Source organism: Camarhynchus parvulus, chromosome 4 (genome assembly GCF_901933205.1).
Source record: "Camarhynchus parvulus chromosome 4, STF_HiC, whole genome shotgun sequence".
NCBI lineage: Eukaryota > Metazoa > Chordata > Aves > Passeriformes > Thraupidae > Camarhynchus > Camarhynchus parvulus.
The window spans coordinates 2,022,743-2,042,386 of NC_044574.1; the positions used below are offsets into that span (position 1 = coordinate 2,022,743).

Here is a 19,644-nt window from a genome sequence, read left to right on the forward strand (position 1 = left end):
CCCAAAGCAAACCGCAGCGATCCCAAAAGGAAAATCCCAGCGATCCCAAAGCAAACCCCAACGATCCCAAAAGGAAAATCCCGAAGCCGATCCCAAAGCAAACCGCAGCGATCCCAAAGCAAACCGCAGCGATCCCAAAAGGAAAATCCCAGAGCCGATCCCAAAGCAAACCGCAGTGATCCCAAAGCAAATCCCAGCGATCCCAAAGCAAACCGCAGTGATCCCAAAGCAAATCCCAGCGATCCCAAAGCAAATCCCAGCGATCCCAAAGCAAACCGCAGCGATCCCAAAGCAAACCGCAGCGATCCCGACCCCAAGCCCGCGATGCCGCCGGGCGGCGCCGCCTCCTCCGGGCCCCCCCAAAGCAACCGGGACCCCCCGAACCCCCGGACCCCCGAACCCCCGAACCCCCGGGAGCCCCCGAACCCCCGGACCCCCGAACCCCCGAACCCCCGAACCCCCGGAGCCCCGGACCCCGAACCCCCGAACCCCCGGACCCCCGAACCCCGGACCCCCGACCCCCGGACCCCCGGACCCCCGGACCCCCGGACCCCCGGACCCCCCGAACCCCCGAACCCCCGAACCCCCGGACCCCCGGAGCCCCGGGCCCCGAAGCCCCCGGACCCCCGGACCCCCGACCCCCGGACCCCGAACCCCCGAACCCCGAACCCCCGACCCCCGGACCCCGAAGCCCCCGAACCCCCGGAGCCCCCGGACCCCGAACCCCCGAACCCCCGAACCCCCGGAGCCGCTCGCACGGTGAGTGACCCCCCCATGGCGGGGGTCCCCAAAACCCGCGCGCTTTGGGGTTTTCACTTTTGGGGTTTTCGCTTTTGGGGTTTTGTCTTTTTGGGGTTTTCACTTTTGGGATTTTGTCTTTTTGGGGTTTTCACTTTTGGGGTTTTCACGTTTGGTGTTTTCACGTTTGGAGTTTTCTCTTCTCGGGGTTTTCTCTTTTTGGGGTTTTGTCCTTTTTGGGGTTTTCACTTTTGGAGTTTTCTCGGGGTTTTCTCTTTTTGGGGTTTCGCTTTTGGGGTTTTCACTTTTGGGGTTTTCACTTTTGGGGTTTTGTCTTTTGGGGTTTTGTCTTTTTGGGGTTTTCTCTTCTCGGGGTTTTCTCTTTTTGGGGTTTCGCTTTTGGGGTTTTCTCTTTTTGGGGTTTTTGTCTTTTGGGGTTTTCTTTTTGGGGTTTTCACTGTTGGGGTTTTCACTTTTTGGGGTTTTCTCTTTTTGGGGTTTTCACTTTTTGGGTTTTCCTCTTTTTGGGGTTTTCTTTTTGGGGTTCCCTTTTGGGGTTTTCACTTTTGGGGTTTTCACTTTTGGGGTTTTCTCTTCTTTGGGGTTTTCTCTTTTTGGGGTTTTCACTTTTGGGGTTTTCACTGTTGGGGTTTTCGCTTTTTGGGGTTTTCGCTTTTGGGGTTTTGTCTTTTTGGGGTTTTTGCTTTTGGGGTTTTGTCTTTTGGGGGTTTCGCTTTTTGGGGTTTTCTCTTTTTGGCTTTTGTCTTTTTGGGGTTTTCGCTTTTGGGGTTTTCTCTTTTTGGGGTTTTGTCTTTTTGGGGTTTTCACTTTTGGTGTTTTCACTGTTGGGGCTTTCACTTTTGGGGTTTTCTCTTCTTGGGGTTTTCACTTTTTGAGTTTTCCTCTTTTTGGGGTTTTCACTTTTGGGGTTCCCCTTTGTGGGGTTTCCCCTTTTTGGGTTTCCGTTTTTCGGGTTCCTCTTTTGGGGTTTTCGTTTTTGGGGTTTTCTCTTTTTGGGGTTTTCGCTTTTGGGGTTTCTCCCTTTTGGGGTTTTCACTTTTGGGGTTTCCTCTTTTTGGGGTTTTCACTGTTGGGGTTTTCTCTTTTGGGGTTTTCTATTTTGCGGTTTTCTCTTTTTGGGGTTTTGTCTTTTTGGGGTTTTGACTTTTGGTGTTTTCACTGTTGGGGTTTTCACTGTTGAGGTTTTCTCTTCTTGGGGTTTTCACTTCTGGGGTTTCTCTTTTTGCGCTTTTCCCCTTTTTGGGTTTTCCCTTTTGGGGTTCCCCTTTTTAGGGTTTTCTCTTTTGGGGTTTCCTTTTTTGGGGTTTTCTCTTTTTGGGGTTTTCTCTTTTGGGCTTTTCCCCTTTTGGGGTTTTCCTTTTTGGGGTTTCCCTTTTGGGGTTTTCTCTTTTGGGGTTTTCACTTTTGGGGTTCCTCTTTTTGGGGTTTTCCCTTTTAGGGTTTCCCCTTTGTGGGGTTTTCACTTTTGGGTTTTCCCTTTTTGGCGTTTTCACTTTTGGGGTTTTCTCTTTTTGGGGTTTTCCCTTTTGGGGTTTCCCTTTTTTGGGGTTCCCCTTTTTGGGGTTTCCGTTTTGGGGTTTTCACTGTTGGGGTTTCCCATTTTGGGGTTTTCACTGTTGGGGTTTTCTCTTTTTGGGGTTTTCACTTTTTGGGGTTTTCACTTTTGGGGTTTTCACTTTTTGGGTTTCCCATTTTGGGGTTTTCACTGTTGGGGTTTCCCATTTTGGGGTTTTCTCTTTTGGGGTTTCGCTTTCTGGGCTTTTCTCTTTTGGGGTTTCTCCCTTTTGGGGTTTCCCTTTTTTGGGGTTTCTCCTTTTGGGGTTTCTCCCTTTTGAGGTTCCCTCTTTTGGGGTTTTCATTTTTGGGCTTTTCTCTTTTTGGGGTTCCTCTTTTTGGGGTTTCCCCTTTTTGGGGTTTTCACTTTTTGGGGTTTCCTTTTTGGGGTTTCTCTTTTTGAGGTTTCTTCCTTTCGGGGTTTTCACTTTTGGGGTTTCTGTTTTTGGGGTTCCCCTTTGTGGGGTTTTCCTTTTTGGGGTTTCCCTTTTTGGGGTTTCCCTTTTGGGGTTTTCACTGTTGGGGTTTTCTCTTTTGGGGTTTCCCTTTTTGGGGTTTTCACTGTTGGGGTTTTCTCTTTTGGGGTTTCCCTTTTGGGGTTTCCCTCTTTTTGGCGTTTCCCCTTTTTGGGGTTTCCTTTCGCTTTTTCCTTTCGCAGTTTTGGGGCGCACCCGGCGCACTTTTTGGGGTTGGGGGCCCCCACCCCTCGGTGTGACCCCAAATCCATTCCCAGCTCCGGGGTGGGATTTTGGGGGCGCAGGGAGCACTTTTGGGGTCTCCTGGGGGATCCCCTGGACACTCCCTGGGCACTTTTGGGGGCCGCGGACACTTTTGGGGTCTCCTTGGGCAGTTTTGGGATCTATGGGCACTTTTGGGGTGCGGGGGCGCAGTTTTGGGATCTCCTGGGGGATTCCCTGCAGGTTTCATGCTCAATTTGGGGGGACCCCAGAAAAGGGGGACCCAAAATGTCCCCCCACCCCTCGGTGTGACCCCAAATCCATTTCCTGCTCTGGGATGGGATTTTTGGGGTGCAGGGAGCACTTTTAGGGTCTCCATGGGCACTTTTGGGGTCCGCGGGCAGTTTTGGGGTCTCCTGAAGGATCCCCTGGACGCTCCCTGGGCCGTTTTGGGGTCCGTGAGCACTTTTGGGGTCTCCGGGCACTTTTGGGGTCCCCGGGGTCGCTGCGGGCCCGGGGCCACCCCGATCGTTTGGGGTTTGCCCGCCAGGCGCGGGGTCCTGTCCCCAATGTCCCCAATGTCCCCAGTGTCCCCAGTGTCCCCAATGTCCCCAGTGTCCCCAGTGTCCCCCCAGTGTCCCCAATGTCCCCAGTGTCCCCAGTGTCCCCAGTGTCCCCAGTGTCCCCAATCTCCCCAATGTCCCCAATGTCCCCAATGTCCCCAGTGTCCCCAGTGTCCCCAATGTCCCCAGTGTCCCCAGTGTCCCCAATGTCCCCAATGTCCCCAGTGTCCCCAATGTCCCCAATCTCCCCAATGTCCCCAGTGTCCCCAATGTCCCCCCAGTGTCCCCAGTGTCCCCAATGTCCCCAATGTCCCCCCAGTGTCCCCAGTGTCCCCAATGTCCCCAGTGTCCCCAGTGTCCCCAGAGCCGTCTCTGTCCCCCCAGCGGGCGCTGCTCCCGGCTCAGGCCCAAGCCCCAGAGTGACAAACGCCACCAGGTGTCCCCAAGGAGCGCGAGGTGACAATCCCCGCGCTCGGGCCGCCCGGCAGGCGACACTTGGGGACAAAGCGACCTCGGCCGGGGTGGCCGCCGGCTCCTTGTATGGCCGGGGAGAGCGGTGTCGCCAGAGGGGACAGGGACAGCGCGGGGCGGAGGGGACACGGGGGGGACATCGGGGCTGGCACTGGGGTGGCACTGGGGTGGCACGGGGGTGACACTGGTGACACTGGGGGTGACACTGGGGTGACACTGGGGTGACACTGGGGGTGACACTGGGGTGACACTGGGGTGACACTGGGGTGGCACTGGGGTGACACTGGGGTGACACTGGGGTGACACTGGGGTGGCACTGGGGTGACACTGGGGTGACACTGGGGTGGCACTGGGGTGGCACTGGGGTGACACTGGGGGTGACACTGGGGTGGCACTGGTGACACTGGGGTGGCACTGGGGTGACACTGGGGGTGGCACTGGGGGTGACACTGGTGACACTGGGGTGACACTGGGGTGACACTGGGGGTGGCACTGGGGTGACACTGGGGGTGACACTGGTGACACTGGGGTGACACTGGGGTGACACTGGGGGTGACACTGGTGACACTGGTGACACTGGGGTGACACTGGGGGTGGCACTGGGGGTGACACTGGGGTGACACTGGGGTGACACTGGTGGCACTGGGGTGGCACTGGGGTGACACTGGGGGTGACACTGGGGTGACACTGGGGTGACACTGGGGTGGCACTGGGGTGACACTGGGGGTGGCACTGGTGACACTGGGGTGACACTGGGGGTGGCACTGGGGTGACACTGGGGTGACACTGGGGTGACACTGGGGTGACACTGGGGGTGGCACTGGGGTGACACTGGGGTGGCACTGGGGTGACACTGGGGTGACACTGGGGGTGGCACTGGGGTGACACCGGTGACACTGGGGGTGGCACTGGTGACACTGGGGTGACACTGGGGTGGCACTGGGGTGGCACTGGGGTGACACTGGGGTGGCACTGGGGTGGCACTGGGGTGACACTGGGGTGGCACTGGGGTGGCACTGGGGTGGCACTGGGGTGACACTGGGGTGACACTGGGGTGACACTGGTGACACTGGGGTGACACTGGTGGCACTGGGGTGACACTGGGGTGACACTGGGGTGACACTGGGGTGGCACTGGGGTGACACTGGGGGTGGCACTGGGGTGACACTGGGGTGGCACTGGGGTGACACTGGTGACACTGGGGTGACACTGGGGGTGACACTGGGGTGACACTGGTGACACTGGGGTGACACTGGGGTGACACTGGGGTGGCACTGGGGTGACACTGGGGGTGACACTGGGGGTGACACTGGGGTGGCACTGGGGTGGCACTGGGGTGGCACTGGGGGTGACACTGGGGGTGACACTGGGGTGACACTGGTGACACTGGGGTGGCACTGGGGGTGACACTGGGGGTGGCACTGGGGTGACACTGGGGGTGACACTGGGGGTGACACTGGTGGCACTGGGGTGACACTGGGGTGGCACTGGGGTGACACTGGGGTGACACTGGGGTGACACTGGGTGACACTGGGGTGACACTGGGGTGACACTGGGGTGACACTGGGGTGACACTGGTGGCACTGGGGGTGACACTGGGTGACACTGGGGTGACACTGGTGACACTGGGTGACACTGGGGTGACACTGGTGGCACTGGGGTGACACTGGGGTGACACTGGGGTGACACTGGTGACACTGGGGTGGCACTGGGGTGACACTGGGGTGGCACTGGGGGTGACACTGGGGTGACACTGGTGACACTGGGGTGACACTGGGGTGACACTGGGGTGGCACTGGGGTGGCACTGGGGGTGACACTGGGGTGGCACTGGGGTGGCACTGGGGTGACACTGGGGTGACACTGGGGTGGCACTGGGGGTGACACTGGGGTGACACTGGTGACACTGGGGTGACACTGGGGTGACACTGGGGTGACACTGGGGTGACACTGGGGTGACACTGGGGTGACACTGGGGTGACACTGGTGACACTGGGGTGGCACTGGGGTGGCACTGGGGGTGACACTGGGGTGGCACTGGGGTGGCACTGGGGTGGCACTGGGGGTGACACTGGGGTGACACTGGTGACACTGGTGACACTGGGGTGGCACTGGGGTGACACTGGGGTGACACTGGTGACACTGGGGTGACACTGGGGTGACACTGGTGGCACTGGGGTGGCACTGGGGTGACACTGGGGGTGACACTGGGGTGACACTGGGGTGACACTGGGGGTGACACTGGTGGCACTGGGGTGGCACTGGGGTGACACTGGGGTGACACTGGGGTGACACTGGGGTGACACTGGGGGTGGCACTGGGGTGGCACTGGGGTGGCACTGGGGTGACACTGGGGTGACACTGGGGTGACACTGGGGGTGACAATGGGGGTGACACTGGGGTGACACTGGGGTGACACTGGGGTGACACTGGGGTGACACTGGGGTGACACTGGGATGAGGAAAAGCGATTTGGGATTTCCCCAAACCCCGAAAATAACAAAATTCCTTGTGCTGGTCTTTCAATTTCAATATTTCCCATCGTTCCTTCGAATCTTTCATTTCAATTCCTTCATTGCCCGAATTTCTTGAATTTTAAAGTGACCAATTCTTCTGGTTTTTTGGGTTCACCACGGAATTTTAAGGGAGTTTTAAAGGGAATTTAAGGGAATTTTAAGGAAATTTAAAGGGAATTTTAAGGCAGTTTTAAAGGAAATGTTAAGGAAATTTTAAGGGAATTTTAAAGGAAATTTAAAGGGAATTTAAAGGGAATTTAAAGGGAATTTAAAGGGAATTTAAAGGGAATTTAAAGGGAATTTTTAAAGGAATTTTAAGGCAATTTTTAAGGCAGTTTTTAAGGGAATTTTAAGGGAATTTTAAGGGAATTTTTAGGGAATTTTTAAGGGAATTTTAAGGCAATTTTTAAGGCAATTTTTAAGGCAGTTTTTAAGGCAGTTTTTAAGGCAGTTTTAAGGCAATTTTAAGGCAATTTTAAGGGAGTTTTTAAGGGAATTTTAAGGCAATTTTAGGGCAGTTTTTAAGGCAGTTTTTAAGGGAATTTTAAGGCAGTTTTAAGGGAATTTTAAGGGAGTTTTTAAGGCAATTTTTAAGGGAATTTTAAGGCAATTTTAGGGCAGTTTTTAAGGCAGTTTTTAAGGCAGTTTTTAAGGGAATTTTAAAGGGAATTTTAAGGCAGTTTTAAGGGAATTTTAAGGGAGTTTTTAAGGCAATTTTTAAGGGAATTTTAAGGAAATTTTAAGGAAATTCTGGGGAATTTTGGGGCAGTTTTTAAGGGGTTTTCTGTGGGTTCTTGGGGTTTTTGTGGGACACGAGCCTGGATTTGGGGACATTGTCTCGTTGTGTCCCGAGGGACCTGAACCCACTGGACATTCCAGGGATTCCTGCTGCTGCTGCTCCGAAGGAAATCCCGCTGATTTGGGGTGGGAAGGGACCTTTAATTCCTTAAATCCCAATAATTCCACCCCATCCATGTTTAGGGACACTCACCACCGTCCCGGGTTGCTCCAATTCCTTTCCAACCTGACCTCGGTCGTTCCAAGGATGGATAATTCATCCCAAAAATCCTCATGGGTGTCAGCGCCTCATGGTTTTCCCTGGAATTACTGGGGAAATTGTTTCTCCGTAGAGCCCAAGACGCCTTGAAGAGAAATTTATAATAAACCCAACCCGTGGCTGGAGGAGCGTCCCTGAAGCTGCTGCTGAGGGAGGCTGAGGGGCAAACCCAACCTGAGACAGGGATTTCTGTATTTAAGGCAAATTTTAACCCAAATCCACAATTCCCAACAGCCAGGTCTCATTGTTTTACGGTAAAAATGCTGAATTTATGGATTTAAAGGCCAGAGTAAGGATGAAATGAAGGCTCTAAGTGTAAATTGACAAACAGAGGAACGGAACAGCTGCCGCTCCCTCACGGACGGGCTGGGGTCGGCGGCAGGGCGGGAAGGGCTGTGCTACACACAGCAACGCAACGAGAGACCACAAGGAGGGCAGAAAACTCTGAGGGAACTACAAAAATAACCGCAGAAGCGCCGAAAGTCGCAACAACTTAACACAACACTACAAGCGAACACCCGGGACGCCAGCGCCGCTCTGAGGCGGCGCGCGCCGCCGCCGCCCTTTTATATGAGGGCGGCTCCCAGCATGCCCCGCGGCGGGGGCCGGCTCCCCTTTGCACACGGCGCGCACGCGCGGCTCCCCCTCCCTCTCCCGCCAAGCCCGCGCTGCCTCCGCGCACGCGCAGAGCGCCCGGCGCGCCGTGTCCCCCCCATCCCGCCCGCCCGCCGCTCCCGGGGGCTCTCCCCGCCGCTTTTCGGGGCTTCCTGCCGCTTTTAGAGACTTCCCCCCGCTTTTAGGGGCTTCTTCCCGGCTCGTCCCGGCGGCGGGGGACGCGGGGAGAGCGGCGGCTGCGCGCCGGTGGAGGTAGGAGGCGAGCGGCGGCCGCCCCCCCCCGTCCCTCAGCGCTGAGGGCTGAGGGGGACGCGCGTAATGGCGGCTGGGGGCGGCTGAGGGGCCCCTCATGAGGAGCTTCGGGCTGTGGGTGTTTATTGTTTGGGTTTTTTTATCCCTTCTCCTTCATTCCTTCATTTTAAAAGCCTCTTTGTCGTTAATCTTTTATCCGTTTTCTTCCGACACGCGGATAAAGCCGCCCCGTAGCCACCGACCTGCAGCGCAGCCGCAAGCCCGGCAGGAATTCGCCACATTTTGTACCCGGCACGGATTTAAATCTGGGTTTTTAGTTATTTCAGTCTCGGGTTTAACGCGGTTTGAAGTGAGGGAAACGCTGCCCTGGTCCTCCCTCCATTCCCTTACACGTCAAACAACACTCGAAGTCTTAATTTAATCCTTACTCAGGCTTTTAAATCCATAAATTCAGCATTTTCACGTTAAAACAATGGGATGCGGATGCTGGGAGTTGTGGGTTTGGGTTAAAATTGACCCTAAATAGAGCAACACCAACCTTAGGTTGGGTTTGCACCTCAGGACCTGGACGTGACCTCAGGCTCCTCCTCGTGGTTCGGGTTAAAAACGCGGATTTCCCCTTTTTTTTTTCCTGCTTTTAAAACGGGAATAATTGAGCAGAATGGGGTAAAATCCCCGAAGAAAAATGGTTTTTAGGGAAGGCCAAGTGTTGTAGCTCTGTAGCATCACGTGGTTTGCAGGAACTTCCTCTTTTGGGGGATTTAACCTTTTTTAAAATGCAAATATCCTTGGATGTTTTCAGTGTTCTTTTAAAGCAAAAATTTAATGGGGGTTGTGACTTTAATTTTTTTTTTTAATCTCTTTTTATAGAGTAATTTCTAAGAGTATTTACGTAAAACTTTATAGGTTTTTTGACTCAGAACCCAAACCAACCCCCAAAAAATCTCATTCCAGCCCAGAATTGATGTTTAAATGTTGTTTATTTGGGGTTTTTTTGCTCCTTTTTCTGCTGTGAGATCCTACCCTGGACATCCAAAACCTTCAATCAGCTGCTGGGAGGATCGGAGAGGGTGGATGTGACACGAGCTCGTGATTTTCTTTGGGATAAGACATTCCCCAAGGAAAAGGAGTATCCTGAATTTCATTTTTAATTTCTTTTTCCCATTTAAATCTGCCCCTGGGGCCCCGGGGATGGAATGGACCAGCCCAGCCTCTTCTTCCCCAAATTCTGCTGGAATTGAGGATATTTATGCAAGGGTGAGGTTTTCCAGAGGCTTCCAAAACCTGCATTCCTTCTCTTCCCTCTTTTCCTTCCCCAATTTGGGATTTGAGTTGATTTTGCTGCCAGGCAAGGAGCTCATCTGGGTATTTCCCTTTTATCTTTTCACTCCTGAAGGTAAATAAAACCAATTTTCCTACTTCCTTCCCATCAGTTAAATATTCTGTGTGGAATTTGGGCTTTTTTTTGGGAATTTTAGGCAGGAAGGTCAGTGCTGGAGTCAGGGAGTTGTTGCTGGTGTTTAAATCGATTTATCAAACTCCGAAAGTGGAATTTGAGGAAGGTTCCTGGTGTTAAAATGCCCGATTTTGGTCCTGTTTAAGGAATTTTTGGTTGAAAGTCTTGTCCTGATTTTTATTTATTTTTTTTCTTGGATAGAAACCTCCTGCCCCGACGGCTGGGACGGGGCAGAATTTTGGGAATATTCCGGTAGATTCCGTGGCTGGTGTTGATCTGCTTGGGGAGGGATGGGATTGACTTCTGCTGGGAGTTCTGTTTGGGATTTGGGAGCTGAGTTTGGCTTTCCCCGGGCTGGGGCTGGGCCTGGAGTGGCTGCAGGGATATTCCATGCCTGCAGAGTGGCCTTTTCCATAGGAAAAACTGGGATAGAGGAGTGGGGAAATGGGATTTGGCTCCCAGGATGGCACACAGTGGCAGGAATAACTTTGCTTGGGGTTTTGGGTCCCTTTTCCTCCCCGTGGTTTTATTTCATCCCAGGAATTTTCTTATTCAAGTGCTTCCTTTCCCATCCTGGTTCTTTTTTTAAATCCAAATTTCCAGGCTGGGATTTGTCCTCTTCCCATTATCCAGGTGCTCCAGGACCATTCCCATCCTGCCTTCCTCTTCCTCCTCATCCTCCAGGACACATCCCAACCCCTTCTGTGTCCTGGTGTGACTGGAACATTCCCAGTGATCCTGGCTCTTGGGATTCCAAATCTGCTGATCCCAGCTGAGATCCTGCTGGATCTGGAGCTGCTAACCGGAATGTCCCCAGGCGGGATTTTGCCTGGAGCTGCTTGCACCTCTCAAATCTTGAGGATTTTTGCTTGAGCAGGCAGGTGGTCCTGCTGGAATGGGAGAACCTGGAATGGCAGCCCACCATGAATGGGAGAACCTGGAATGGGAGAACTTGGAATGGCAGCCCACCATGCATGGGAGAACCTGGAATGGGAGAACCTGGAATGGGAGAACTTGGAATGCCAGCCCACCATGAATGGGAGAACCTGGAATGGGAGAACCTGGAATGGGAGAACTTGGAATGCCAGCCCACCATGAATGGGAGAACCTGGAATGGGAGAACTTGGAATGGCAGCCCACCATGCATGGGAGAACCTGGAATGGGAGAACTTGGAATGGCAGCCCACCATGAGTGGGAGAACCTGGAATGGCAGCCCACCATGAATGGGAGAACCTGGAATGGGAGCCCACCATGAATGGGAGAACCTGGAATGGGAGAACCTGGAATGGCAGCCCTCCATGAATGGGAGAACCTGGAATGGCAGCCCACCATGAATGGGAGAACCTGGAATGGGAGAACCTGGAATGCCAGCCCACCATGCATGGGAGAACCTGGAATGGCAGCCCACCTGGAATGGGAGAACCTGGAATGGGAGAACCTGGAATGCCAGCCCACCATGCATGGGAGAACTTGGAATGGCAGCCCACCTGAATGGGAGAACCTGGAATGGCAGCCCACCATGAATGGGAGAACCTGGAATGGGAGCCAACCTGGAATGGCAGCCCACCATGAATGGGAGCCAACCTGGAATGGCAGCCCACCTGGATCTGTCGTGCTCTGCTGGATTTGGGCCACACAGGAGGAGCTGGAAGATCCCAGGATGGAGGGATGGACACCACGGATAACCCAGAAAATCCAGGAGCTCCTGCTGGAGCTGGGGTGTCCTCTCGAGGTGGGGCTGTGCTGGCAAGGGGAGGTCTGCAGGTGACAATCCTGGAGATCCCGAGGGTGGTGAACTGCCCAGGGCCATCCAGAATCACGGGAAAGAATTCCCAGCTGCAGGAGAAGGGCTGGGAATGCCTTGCCAAGTCCTGACCTTGGTTCGAGACCATCTGAGCTCCTGTGGGTGAGGAGTTCTCCAGAGGGAAGGACCATGGCACCCTCTGCATGGGCAGCGCAGGAAGGAGGAGGAGGAGGAAAATCCAGGTTCTTCCAGAACATTCCAAGATTTTGTCATCGAACAAAGGAAGAGCAGGGAATCTCCGGAGGAGATCCGGGTCTTGGGACTGGGCATGGTCAGATCCTTGGGGATGTGGTGAGTTCTGGAAAAGCTCTTGGAAAGGCCCAGCAGCTTCCCAGGCGTGGCTTTGGTTCCAGCTTTGTTTGTCTGCTCTGGAGTTAGCCCAGAGCCAGAAAACTCCATGCTGTTTATAGAGACAAATCAGGAAATCCTCCTTTTGGGATTTCCTTTTGGATGAACCTTCTGTGTAACGGGGAGAATTCCTCTCCTGCCTTCTCCTGAGGCTCCTGGAGAAAAGGAGGCTCCAGAGGGACCTTGTGGCTCTCCAGAAATCCCTGACAGGCAGGGGGTTTGGGATCTGATCCCAGGGAATAACAGGATCACGGGGAACAGCCTCAGGTTGGACGCCAGCAGGAATTTCCTCGTGGAAAGGGTGGTCAGGGATTGGGAATGCCCAGGGAGCTTTGGGGTGCCCATCCCTGGAGGTGTCCAAGGAATTCCTGGATGTGGCACTCGGTGCCAAGGCGGGCAGTGGGCACAGCTGGGACAGGCTGATCCCAGAGGTGTTTTCCAGCCGGGATAATCCCAGGAGTCTGTGCTGGTGCAGGCTCCTTGCCCTTTTTCCTCCGTGCAGGAATTCTTGCTCTGTGCCCTAATTCAGCCTCTGCGTACACCAGGGAGAGTTTAAAATCCAGAACTTTCCGTTTCTCCAGCCGTATTGGGAAGGCTGGGAAAACGGAGGCAGCAAGTTGAGGGCAAAGCGAGGAAGGTGTCGTTCGGCTTCGGTGTTGTGCTCAGAAGTTCTGGGATTGCTGTTGCCAGGGATCAGCTGGGAATGTTCTCCTGGAGAAGGGAAAGCTCCAGGCAGAGCTCAGAGCCCCTGGAGGGGCCCCAGGAGAGCTGGAGAGGGACCTGGGATGTGAGGGATGGAGGGACAGGACACAGGGAATGGCTCCAAATAGGAAAAGGGGAGATTGGGCTGGGATCTTGGCAAGGAATTCCTGGCTGGGCTGGAATTCCCAGATTTGCTGGGGCTGCCCCTGGATCCCTGGCAGTGCCCAAGGCCAGGCTGGATCCACCTGGGGCAGTGGGAGGTGTCCCTGCCCATGGATGGGATGGGATTTAAGGTCTTTTCCAACCCAAAGCATCCCAGGATTCTGGAGCTGTTTTGCTCTGGGAGAGCTGGGAATGTTCCCCTGGAGAAGGGAAAATTCCAGGGAATCCTCAGAGTGCCTGGAGGGGCTGCAGGAGAGCTGGAGAGGGACTGGGGACAAGGCCTGCAGGGGACAGGAGCCAGGGAATGGCTCCCACTGGGAAAGGGGAGATTGGGCTGGGATCTTGGCAAGGAATTCCTGGCTGGGCTGGAATTCCCAGATTTGCTGGGGCTGCCCCTGGATCCCTGGCAGTGCCCAAGGCCAGACTGGACACTGGGGCTTGGATCCACCTGGGATGGTGGGAGTATCCCTGACCTGGGGGTGGGATTGGATGGGGTTTAAGCTCTTTTCCCACCCAAACCATTCCATGATTTCCATTCGGTGTCACCGCAGCCCCGCTCGGAGCCCGGTCCCTGCTGTGGGGTCCCTGTCCCAGCAGCGGCGCCTCCGAGGCTCCGACACTTCCCAGACAAAGCTGCCTGGAGGAGGAAGGTGAGGCTCTCCCTGATATCTCCAGACCATTGTTTCCTCCATCTTGGCAGTTCCTTAGGAGCTTTTCCAGCATTTCCTTTGGAAAGGTCGCTCAGGAGCTCCTTGTCCGCAGCCCTTCCTAGAATCCCAGACTAATTTGGGTGGGAAGGGACCTCAAATCCCATCCAGTGCCACCCGCTGCGTGGATGGGGACATTTTCCATAGACCAGGTTGCTCCAAGTTTTTCCCAACCTGGATCCCATCCCTGAGGTGTCAGAGGTGAGTCCCCGATCCTGCTGCGGGAGCTTCCCTGCTCCCAGCTGTCCGTGTGAGACGCAGCACCTGGCAATACCTGGAGTGGTAAAAACTCATCCTGTGGGAATTCTGGGGTTTTTTTCCTCCTTTGGGAGGTTCCTGATCCGTGGGATTAAGGTTGGTGGTGTTTCAGATTTGCCCTGCTGGTCCATTCGTGGTTGTCCTGGTGGCGGGTGGCTTTGACAGTGTTCCTTCTCCAAGTGCTTCCCACAGGGATGGGCTCACAGGGAATTTTTGTCCTCCAGTGCTGGGAATTGTGGAGAAAACGCAAACAGAAAGGCAGAAGGTGGCTCGGGGAATGTTGGTTCACATTTGTTTGGAAACCCTCTGGAACAAACTTGGCTTCGCATGCAGCTCCTGTTGAAATCCGATTTAATTTATGGAGGGAGGAGGAATATTGGGTGAGAGGCCAGAAATTCGGGAGTGCTGTCTGGTGGGAATCTGGTTGTTGTTTGCTTGGAGAGGATTAACAGGATTCACATTTCCCCTGAGCCTGAACAGTTTGTACTTGGTTCAAATGAAATAATTCCTCAAAAAAAAACCCCTCACACCCAGATGGGAACAAACTCCGGGAATTGTGCTGGAAAATCCTCCTCTCCTGCACCTGTGTTCGGTCATTCCCTGTAAGGTTTATTCCTTGAGCTGTGATCTCAGTGTGAACCTCTGCTCGTGGAAAAACTTCCAGCTGGAGTCGACTTCCACCAGCTCGGAAAACAAAACCCCGCGACGGCGTCGGTGAGACGAGAACCTCGGCGCCGCAGGAACTCAGCGCGGAGCTCCGGGAACGGCCGGGAAAACTCCTGGAAAAACCCGCAAGAAGAGTCCAGTTCCAGGAGACAAGAGACGGACAAGGGGGAAATGAATTCCCGGGTTTGGAGTTTTCCTGGTTTGGGGAGTTTTTTGCAGTGCCGTGTTCGGGGTTGGGAGCGGGGATGGAGCTGGGAACGCGCTGATGTTGTGGCTGCTGCTTTGTCCTCGCCCTAAATCCAGAATTGCCGGTGTCCTCGCTCGCTCCCCGAGGAGCTGCACGAGGACTTTGCCACTCTTTGGTGTTTCACTGGTCTCAGTCTCCATCCCTGACCTGCTTGGACGGGGCTCGGAGCGCCCTGGGATAACGGGAGGTGTGGGAATGGCAATGGCAGGAGATGGAACGGGATGGGCTTTAAGGTCCCTTCCAGCCCAAAGCCCTCTGTGATTGTCTCTCCAGAGCTCTGTGGTGTTTCATTTTCCTCTCCCTGTATTTGTACCTTCTTTTCCCCCCTCACAGCACCAAATTCTCAGCGATTTCACCCAAACCAAGCCCCACTTCCCTTGACCAGGGTGCTTTTTGTGTGGAGATTTTTTTTGGTTGTTGTTCCTGTACGATTTTACTCCTCTCTGTCTCAAACCCTTTCTATTTAAGCTCCTGGAGAGATCGGATATTTTCTACCCACAGAGTTCCAGCCTCGTCCCACCCTGTGAATTCTTGCAGGGTTTGCTCTTCGCCCCTGAGAGCGCTCGTGGGAGTGTCCTCCTGGAAACCGCGCCGGCCTCGGCTCAGCTCCACCCGCTTGGAACTGATTGGAGTTCTCCACCTAAATGGTTCCACTTCCAGCTCATCCCTCGTCACCCTCCCGACAGGGGGGTTTCACACTTTGCCTTACTGCTCCTAAAATCATTAATTGTAATTAAACCCAAACTCTGTTGTCGCAAAGAAGCGAAATGGCAGGTTTTAAGCAATGCTGTTGCAAGTGTCACCACCGGTTGTGTTGCCTGTGACATCCAATTTGTTGAGTTAAGCTTGTTAATCAGCTGTTTAATTGATTAATCACCTGTTCTCTATATTTAAGATTTTAAACGGTGAAAGAAAACGGGTTTTTTTGTGAATTTGCAGTGCTTTAAACTGTGGTGCAAATCCCGCTTCCATGCCTCGGGTTGCTTTTCTCCCCGTCCTAGAAGCCGCTGTGAGCAGATGCCAAAGATGACCCATCTAATCCTTGTCTTTTAACTTGCAGCTTTGTGTTGTTCTTGGAAAGTTTCGCACCACTTGTGAATTCCCTGAACCTTGGCCTTGCCAGCCCCCTTGTGTTGGGCCCTCCTCCTTTTCAGCTTGCCCAAATTAAGACCCACTTGGCTCTCCAGCACTTGGCTGCCAGCGGCGGGCGGGCGCCTCCCCACGCTGGCGTCCGCCAGGCATTGCTGAAAGACGCAATGTTTAGCCCCAGAGGAACCTTGCCCCCGAGGCCCAGAGGACCCAACCCGGCGGGCACCAAAGCCCCGGCGGCTTTCGGGGCCGGAGGCGCGGCGGGGCCACCCAGGAAAGCTGCGCCCGCGACGCCCCAAGGAGCGCCCCAGAGGTTCTCGGGGCAGGAGTGGACGGGGTCGCAGAGGATCAACGTCCGCGTCACGCTGCACAGGGCCGATCCCAGGAAAGTCAAGGAGAAGAGCGGCCTGCACCAGGAGCAGAAGGGAGACCCCCGTGCCACTCGCTGGGATGGCGGCCCCTGCCCCGTCGGCACCGCTGGGCCGAAGCCACCCGGCCCGGCGCCGGTCTTGGAGCAGAACTCCAACCCTCAGAACCGCTACACGCCTGAAAGCGCCTCCAGCATTTTAGCGAGCTTCGGGCTGTCCAACGAAGACCTGGAGGAGCTGAGCCGCTACCCCGATGACCAGCTGACGCCCGAGAACATGCCGCGGATCCTGCGGGAGATCCGCATCCGGAAGATGGGCCACGCCGTGCCCGGCCTGCACGCGCCGAGCCGGGGGGAGGAGCCGGTGGGCGAGAGCAGCGGCACCGCCGTCAAGAGCAAAGTGATCGACTACGGCCACGCCAGCAAGTACGGCTACACCGAGGACCCGCTGGAGATCCGCACCTACAACCCCGAGGCGCTGCCCGAGGAGCCGCTGGAAGCGCGCGTCTTCAATCCCGAGAGCTCGAGCGCGGAGAACCGGGAAGAATTCCAGCGGGAGCAGAACGTGCCGGTGGCCGTCCCGCCGCCCAGCGTGCCCAACATGCCCAGCGTGCCCAACGTGCCCAACGTGCCGTGCAACCCTGTGTTCCCGGCCGAAGACCTCATCAAGCTGCCGGCCTTCCCCGCCGAGTCCTCGCCCGCTCCGTCGTTTTTCCCGGCCGAGCCGCCGGCCAAGGTGCCGGTGCTGTGCGGTGCCGCGCCCGCCGCGCTGCCGGTGGTGAAGCCGGCGTCCCAGCCGCCCATACGCCGGTGCTGCCGCCCATCCTGCCGGCGCTGCTGCCCACGCCGCTGCCGCAGCCCATGCTGCCCCCGGTGATGCCGCCGCTGGTCCAGCCGCCCGTGTCCCAGCACGTGTTGCCGCCCTTGACGCCGCCGCCCTTCTCGGCGGGCTCCTGGCCGCCATCAGCCAGCACGAGCAGAAGCAGCGCGACGCCGGCAGCGCCCATCCCGGGCCCAGCGCCCATCCCGGGCCCAGCGCCCATCCCGGCCCCAGCGGCGCCGGCGGGGCCTCGGCGGGACACAAACCCTACCACAAACCCTACCACCCGCCGGCGCACGAGCCCATCAAATCGCCGTTCGGGGTGGTGAAGGCGTCCTGGCTGCCCGTGTTCCCGGAGCAGAAGAGCAAACGCCTGCCCACCCCGTCCATGATGAACGACTACTATGCCACGTCGCCGCGAATATTCCCACATTTGTGTTCTCTGTGTAACCTTGAATGCACTCATATGAAGGTGAGTGGCTTTCCCAGATTATTCCCTAAGCGTGTGTACTCGGCACCTTTTCCTGCCGCTGGTTGTTGTTTTCCCTGGGAATTCCGTGGATTGGGCTGCTGGTCGCCAAGTCTGAGTGTTGGGCATGGTGCTAGAAATGATTGTAACGGCGTGTTCTGCTCCCAGTTGCATCTCAGAGTTGCTTTACGTGTTGATTTTAATTTTTGTTTTAGCATTGAAATGTTTTTTTGACTTTGCAGCGGGTTTCAAGCAACAAAACAAACCTCGAGCAGCGGAGTGAAATATTAACGTGTGTGGGGCACTCAGATAATGTCTGGGGGTGGCTGAGATGTCTGGGTGTTCATTCCCCCCCTCCTCCTCCTCCTCCTCCAAACTCTGCCTGAAAACAAAAGAGCCCATTTAGAACCCGAAATTTCATCTTCCAAATCTGCTCTGTGTGACAACGCTGAATATTCCGGAGGCTGGCTCGGGGCGACGCGGAAAATGCGTCCATTCATTCTGCCTCGAAGGAAATGGCAGTTTGAGCTTTGAAGGAAAAAATAAAGGGAGAAAATGGTGGATGTTAGGAGATAAAAAATGTTTTGGAAGCTGTGGGTTTTCCTGGAAAAGCCCAAGGTTTGATCCATCAGAAATATTGGAGAACGTGATATGAAAAACCCAGAGTAATTAATGAATAATTATTTAACGTGTTTGAATTGCAAAGTGTGGAGAGGCTGTGGGGGAGGGATTTTTGTAATTTGGCAAAATCCTGGAGATTTTAGGCTCTGTTCGCTGTGAATTAAAAATCGGGCTGAAAATGGGGATGGCTTTGTTAGGGAAAAAAGCAGAAATTCCCAAATCCTTTTCCCCAGGAAGCGCTGAGGGCCAGGGAGGTGGGCAGCTGGAAATGGGAAGGATGAATTTAAATAAAAATGGGTAAAATTGAGCAGGAAAATGAGAGTGGGGGGGTGTTAACAAGGGGAAAAAGCAATTTGGGAAAAGGGAATGAATTTGTACAGGAATTCTTAGCTCGTTTGAGGAGGAAAATGTTGTCACTACAAATCTGTTGGCAAATCAGCTCTGGCTGAGAGTTTTGGGCTGGATTAAAGGTTGTGAGATCTTGTCTTGGTGGCGCTGGGGTGGGATGTGTTCCCAGGAATCCTGCTCCTACTGCAGCCTCCCAGATGTGCTCCCTGGCCTTCAGCTCTGGCCTGGATTCCCTTCCTTTGGGAAGCGTTTGGTGTTTGTCTCCCAGGGGACCCAGGAGACCTCCCAGGACCAGCCCTGGTGCAGAAGAACCACGGGAGTTTGGGAGTTTTATCCCAAAAATAAAACTCTGATGAAGAAATGTGCGGCTGGTGTGTCCGTGAATTGCAGAGATCGAAGGATTCCTCTCAATTCCAGCTCTGCAGTTTGGCCAGTCCGGTCGGTTTTGGGTGGTTGGAGATGACCTGGACGTTCAAGATTTGTCTTCCCAACCATTCCCTGTCCGTTCTGGGAGAGCTGGATGGGACCTCAGGCTGGAAGAGCCACCAGATCCGCTGATTCCCAGTGATTCCCAAGGACCTGAGACATTTGATGCTGTCCCGGGTGGCATTGCTGTCCTTGGCCTGGAGAAATGGATTTCATGGATGGAGAATTCAGGACTGGGTGGTGGCACTCGGAGTTGTCACCAGCTCCATGCCCAGGTGGGACCAGCCACCCCGGGATTGGGATCAGCGCCGTTCGGCGTCTCCGTCGGTGACGAGGACACCGGGATCAGTCACCCTTGGCACGGTGGAGGTGACACCGGGCTCTGCCCTGGGATCACACCTGCAGGGATTTTCCTGGACAACCTGGAGAGGTGGGACCATCCCAACCTCACGAGGCCCAACAAGGGCAGGAGCTCGTGGGGCAGCACAGATCCGAGATGGGAAGAGAACGATTGGAGCAGCCCTGGGGGAAGGACTTGGGCTGTTGTGGGTGGGAAGCTCCAAATGTCCCGGCAGATCCCTGTGCCCTGGGCTGGTCCCACAGCGTGGGCAGCAGGAAAGGTGGCAATTCTGCCCAGGTGAGACCCCACCTGCAGAGCTGCCTCCGGCTTTGGGGCAGCATCGGGAGGATC

The 19,644-nt window shown here is 55.1% G+C and overlaps 1 protein-coding gene across 1 annotated transcript in view; it reads left to right on the top strand.

Annotated features, from left to right (window-relative positions):
- Positions 1–324: 324 nt before the first annotated feature.
- ZNF638 (zinc finger protein 638) overlaps positions 325–19,644 on the top strand; it is an 80,596-nt gene continuing 61,276 nt past the window's right edge. The window contains 5 exon segments of the mRNA XM_030947393.1: positions 325–759; positions 8,284–8,462; positions 15,874–17,035; positions 17,038–17,215; positions 17,218–17,561. Coding sequence (XP_030803253.1) covers positions 325–759; positions 8,284–8,462; positions 15,874–17,035; positions 17,038–17,215; positions 17,218–17,561 — 2,298 coding nt within the window.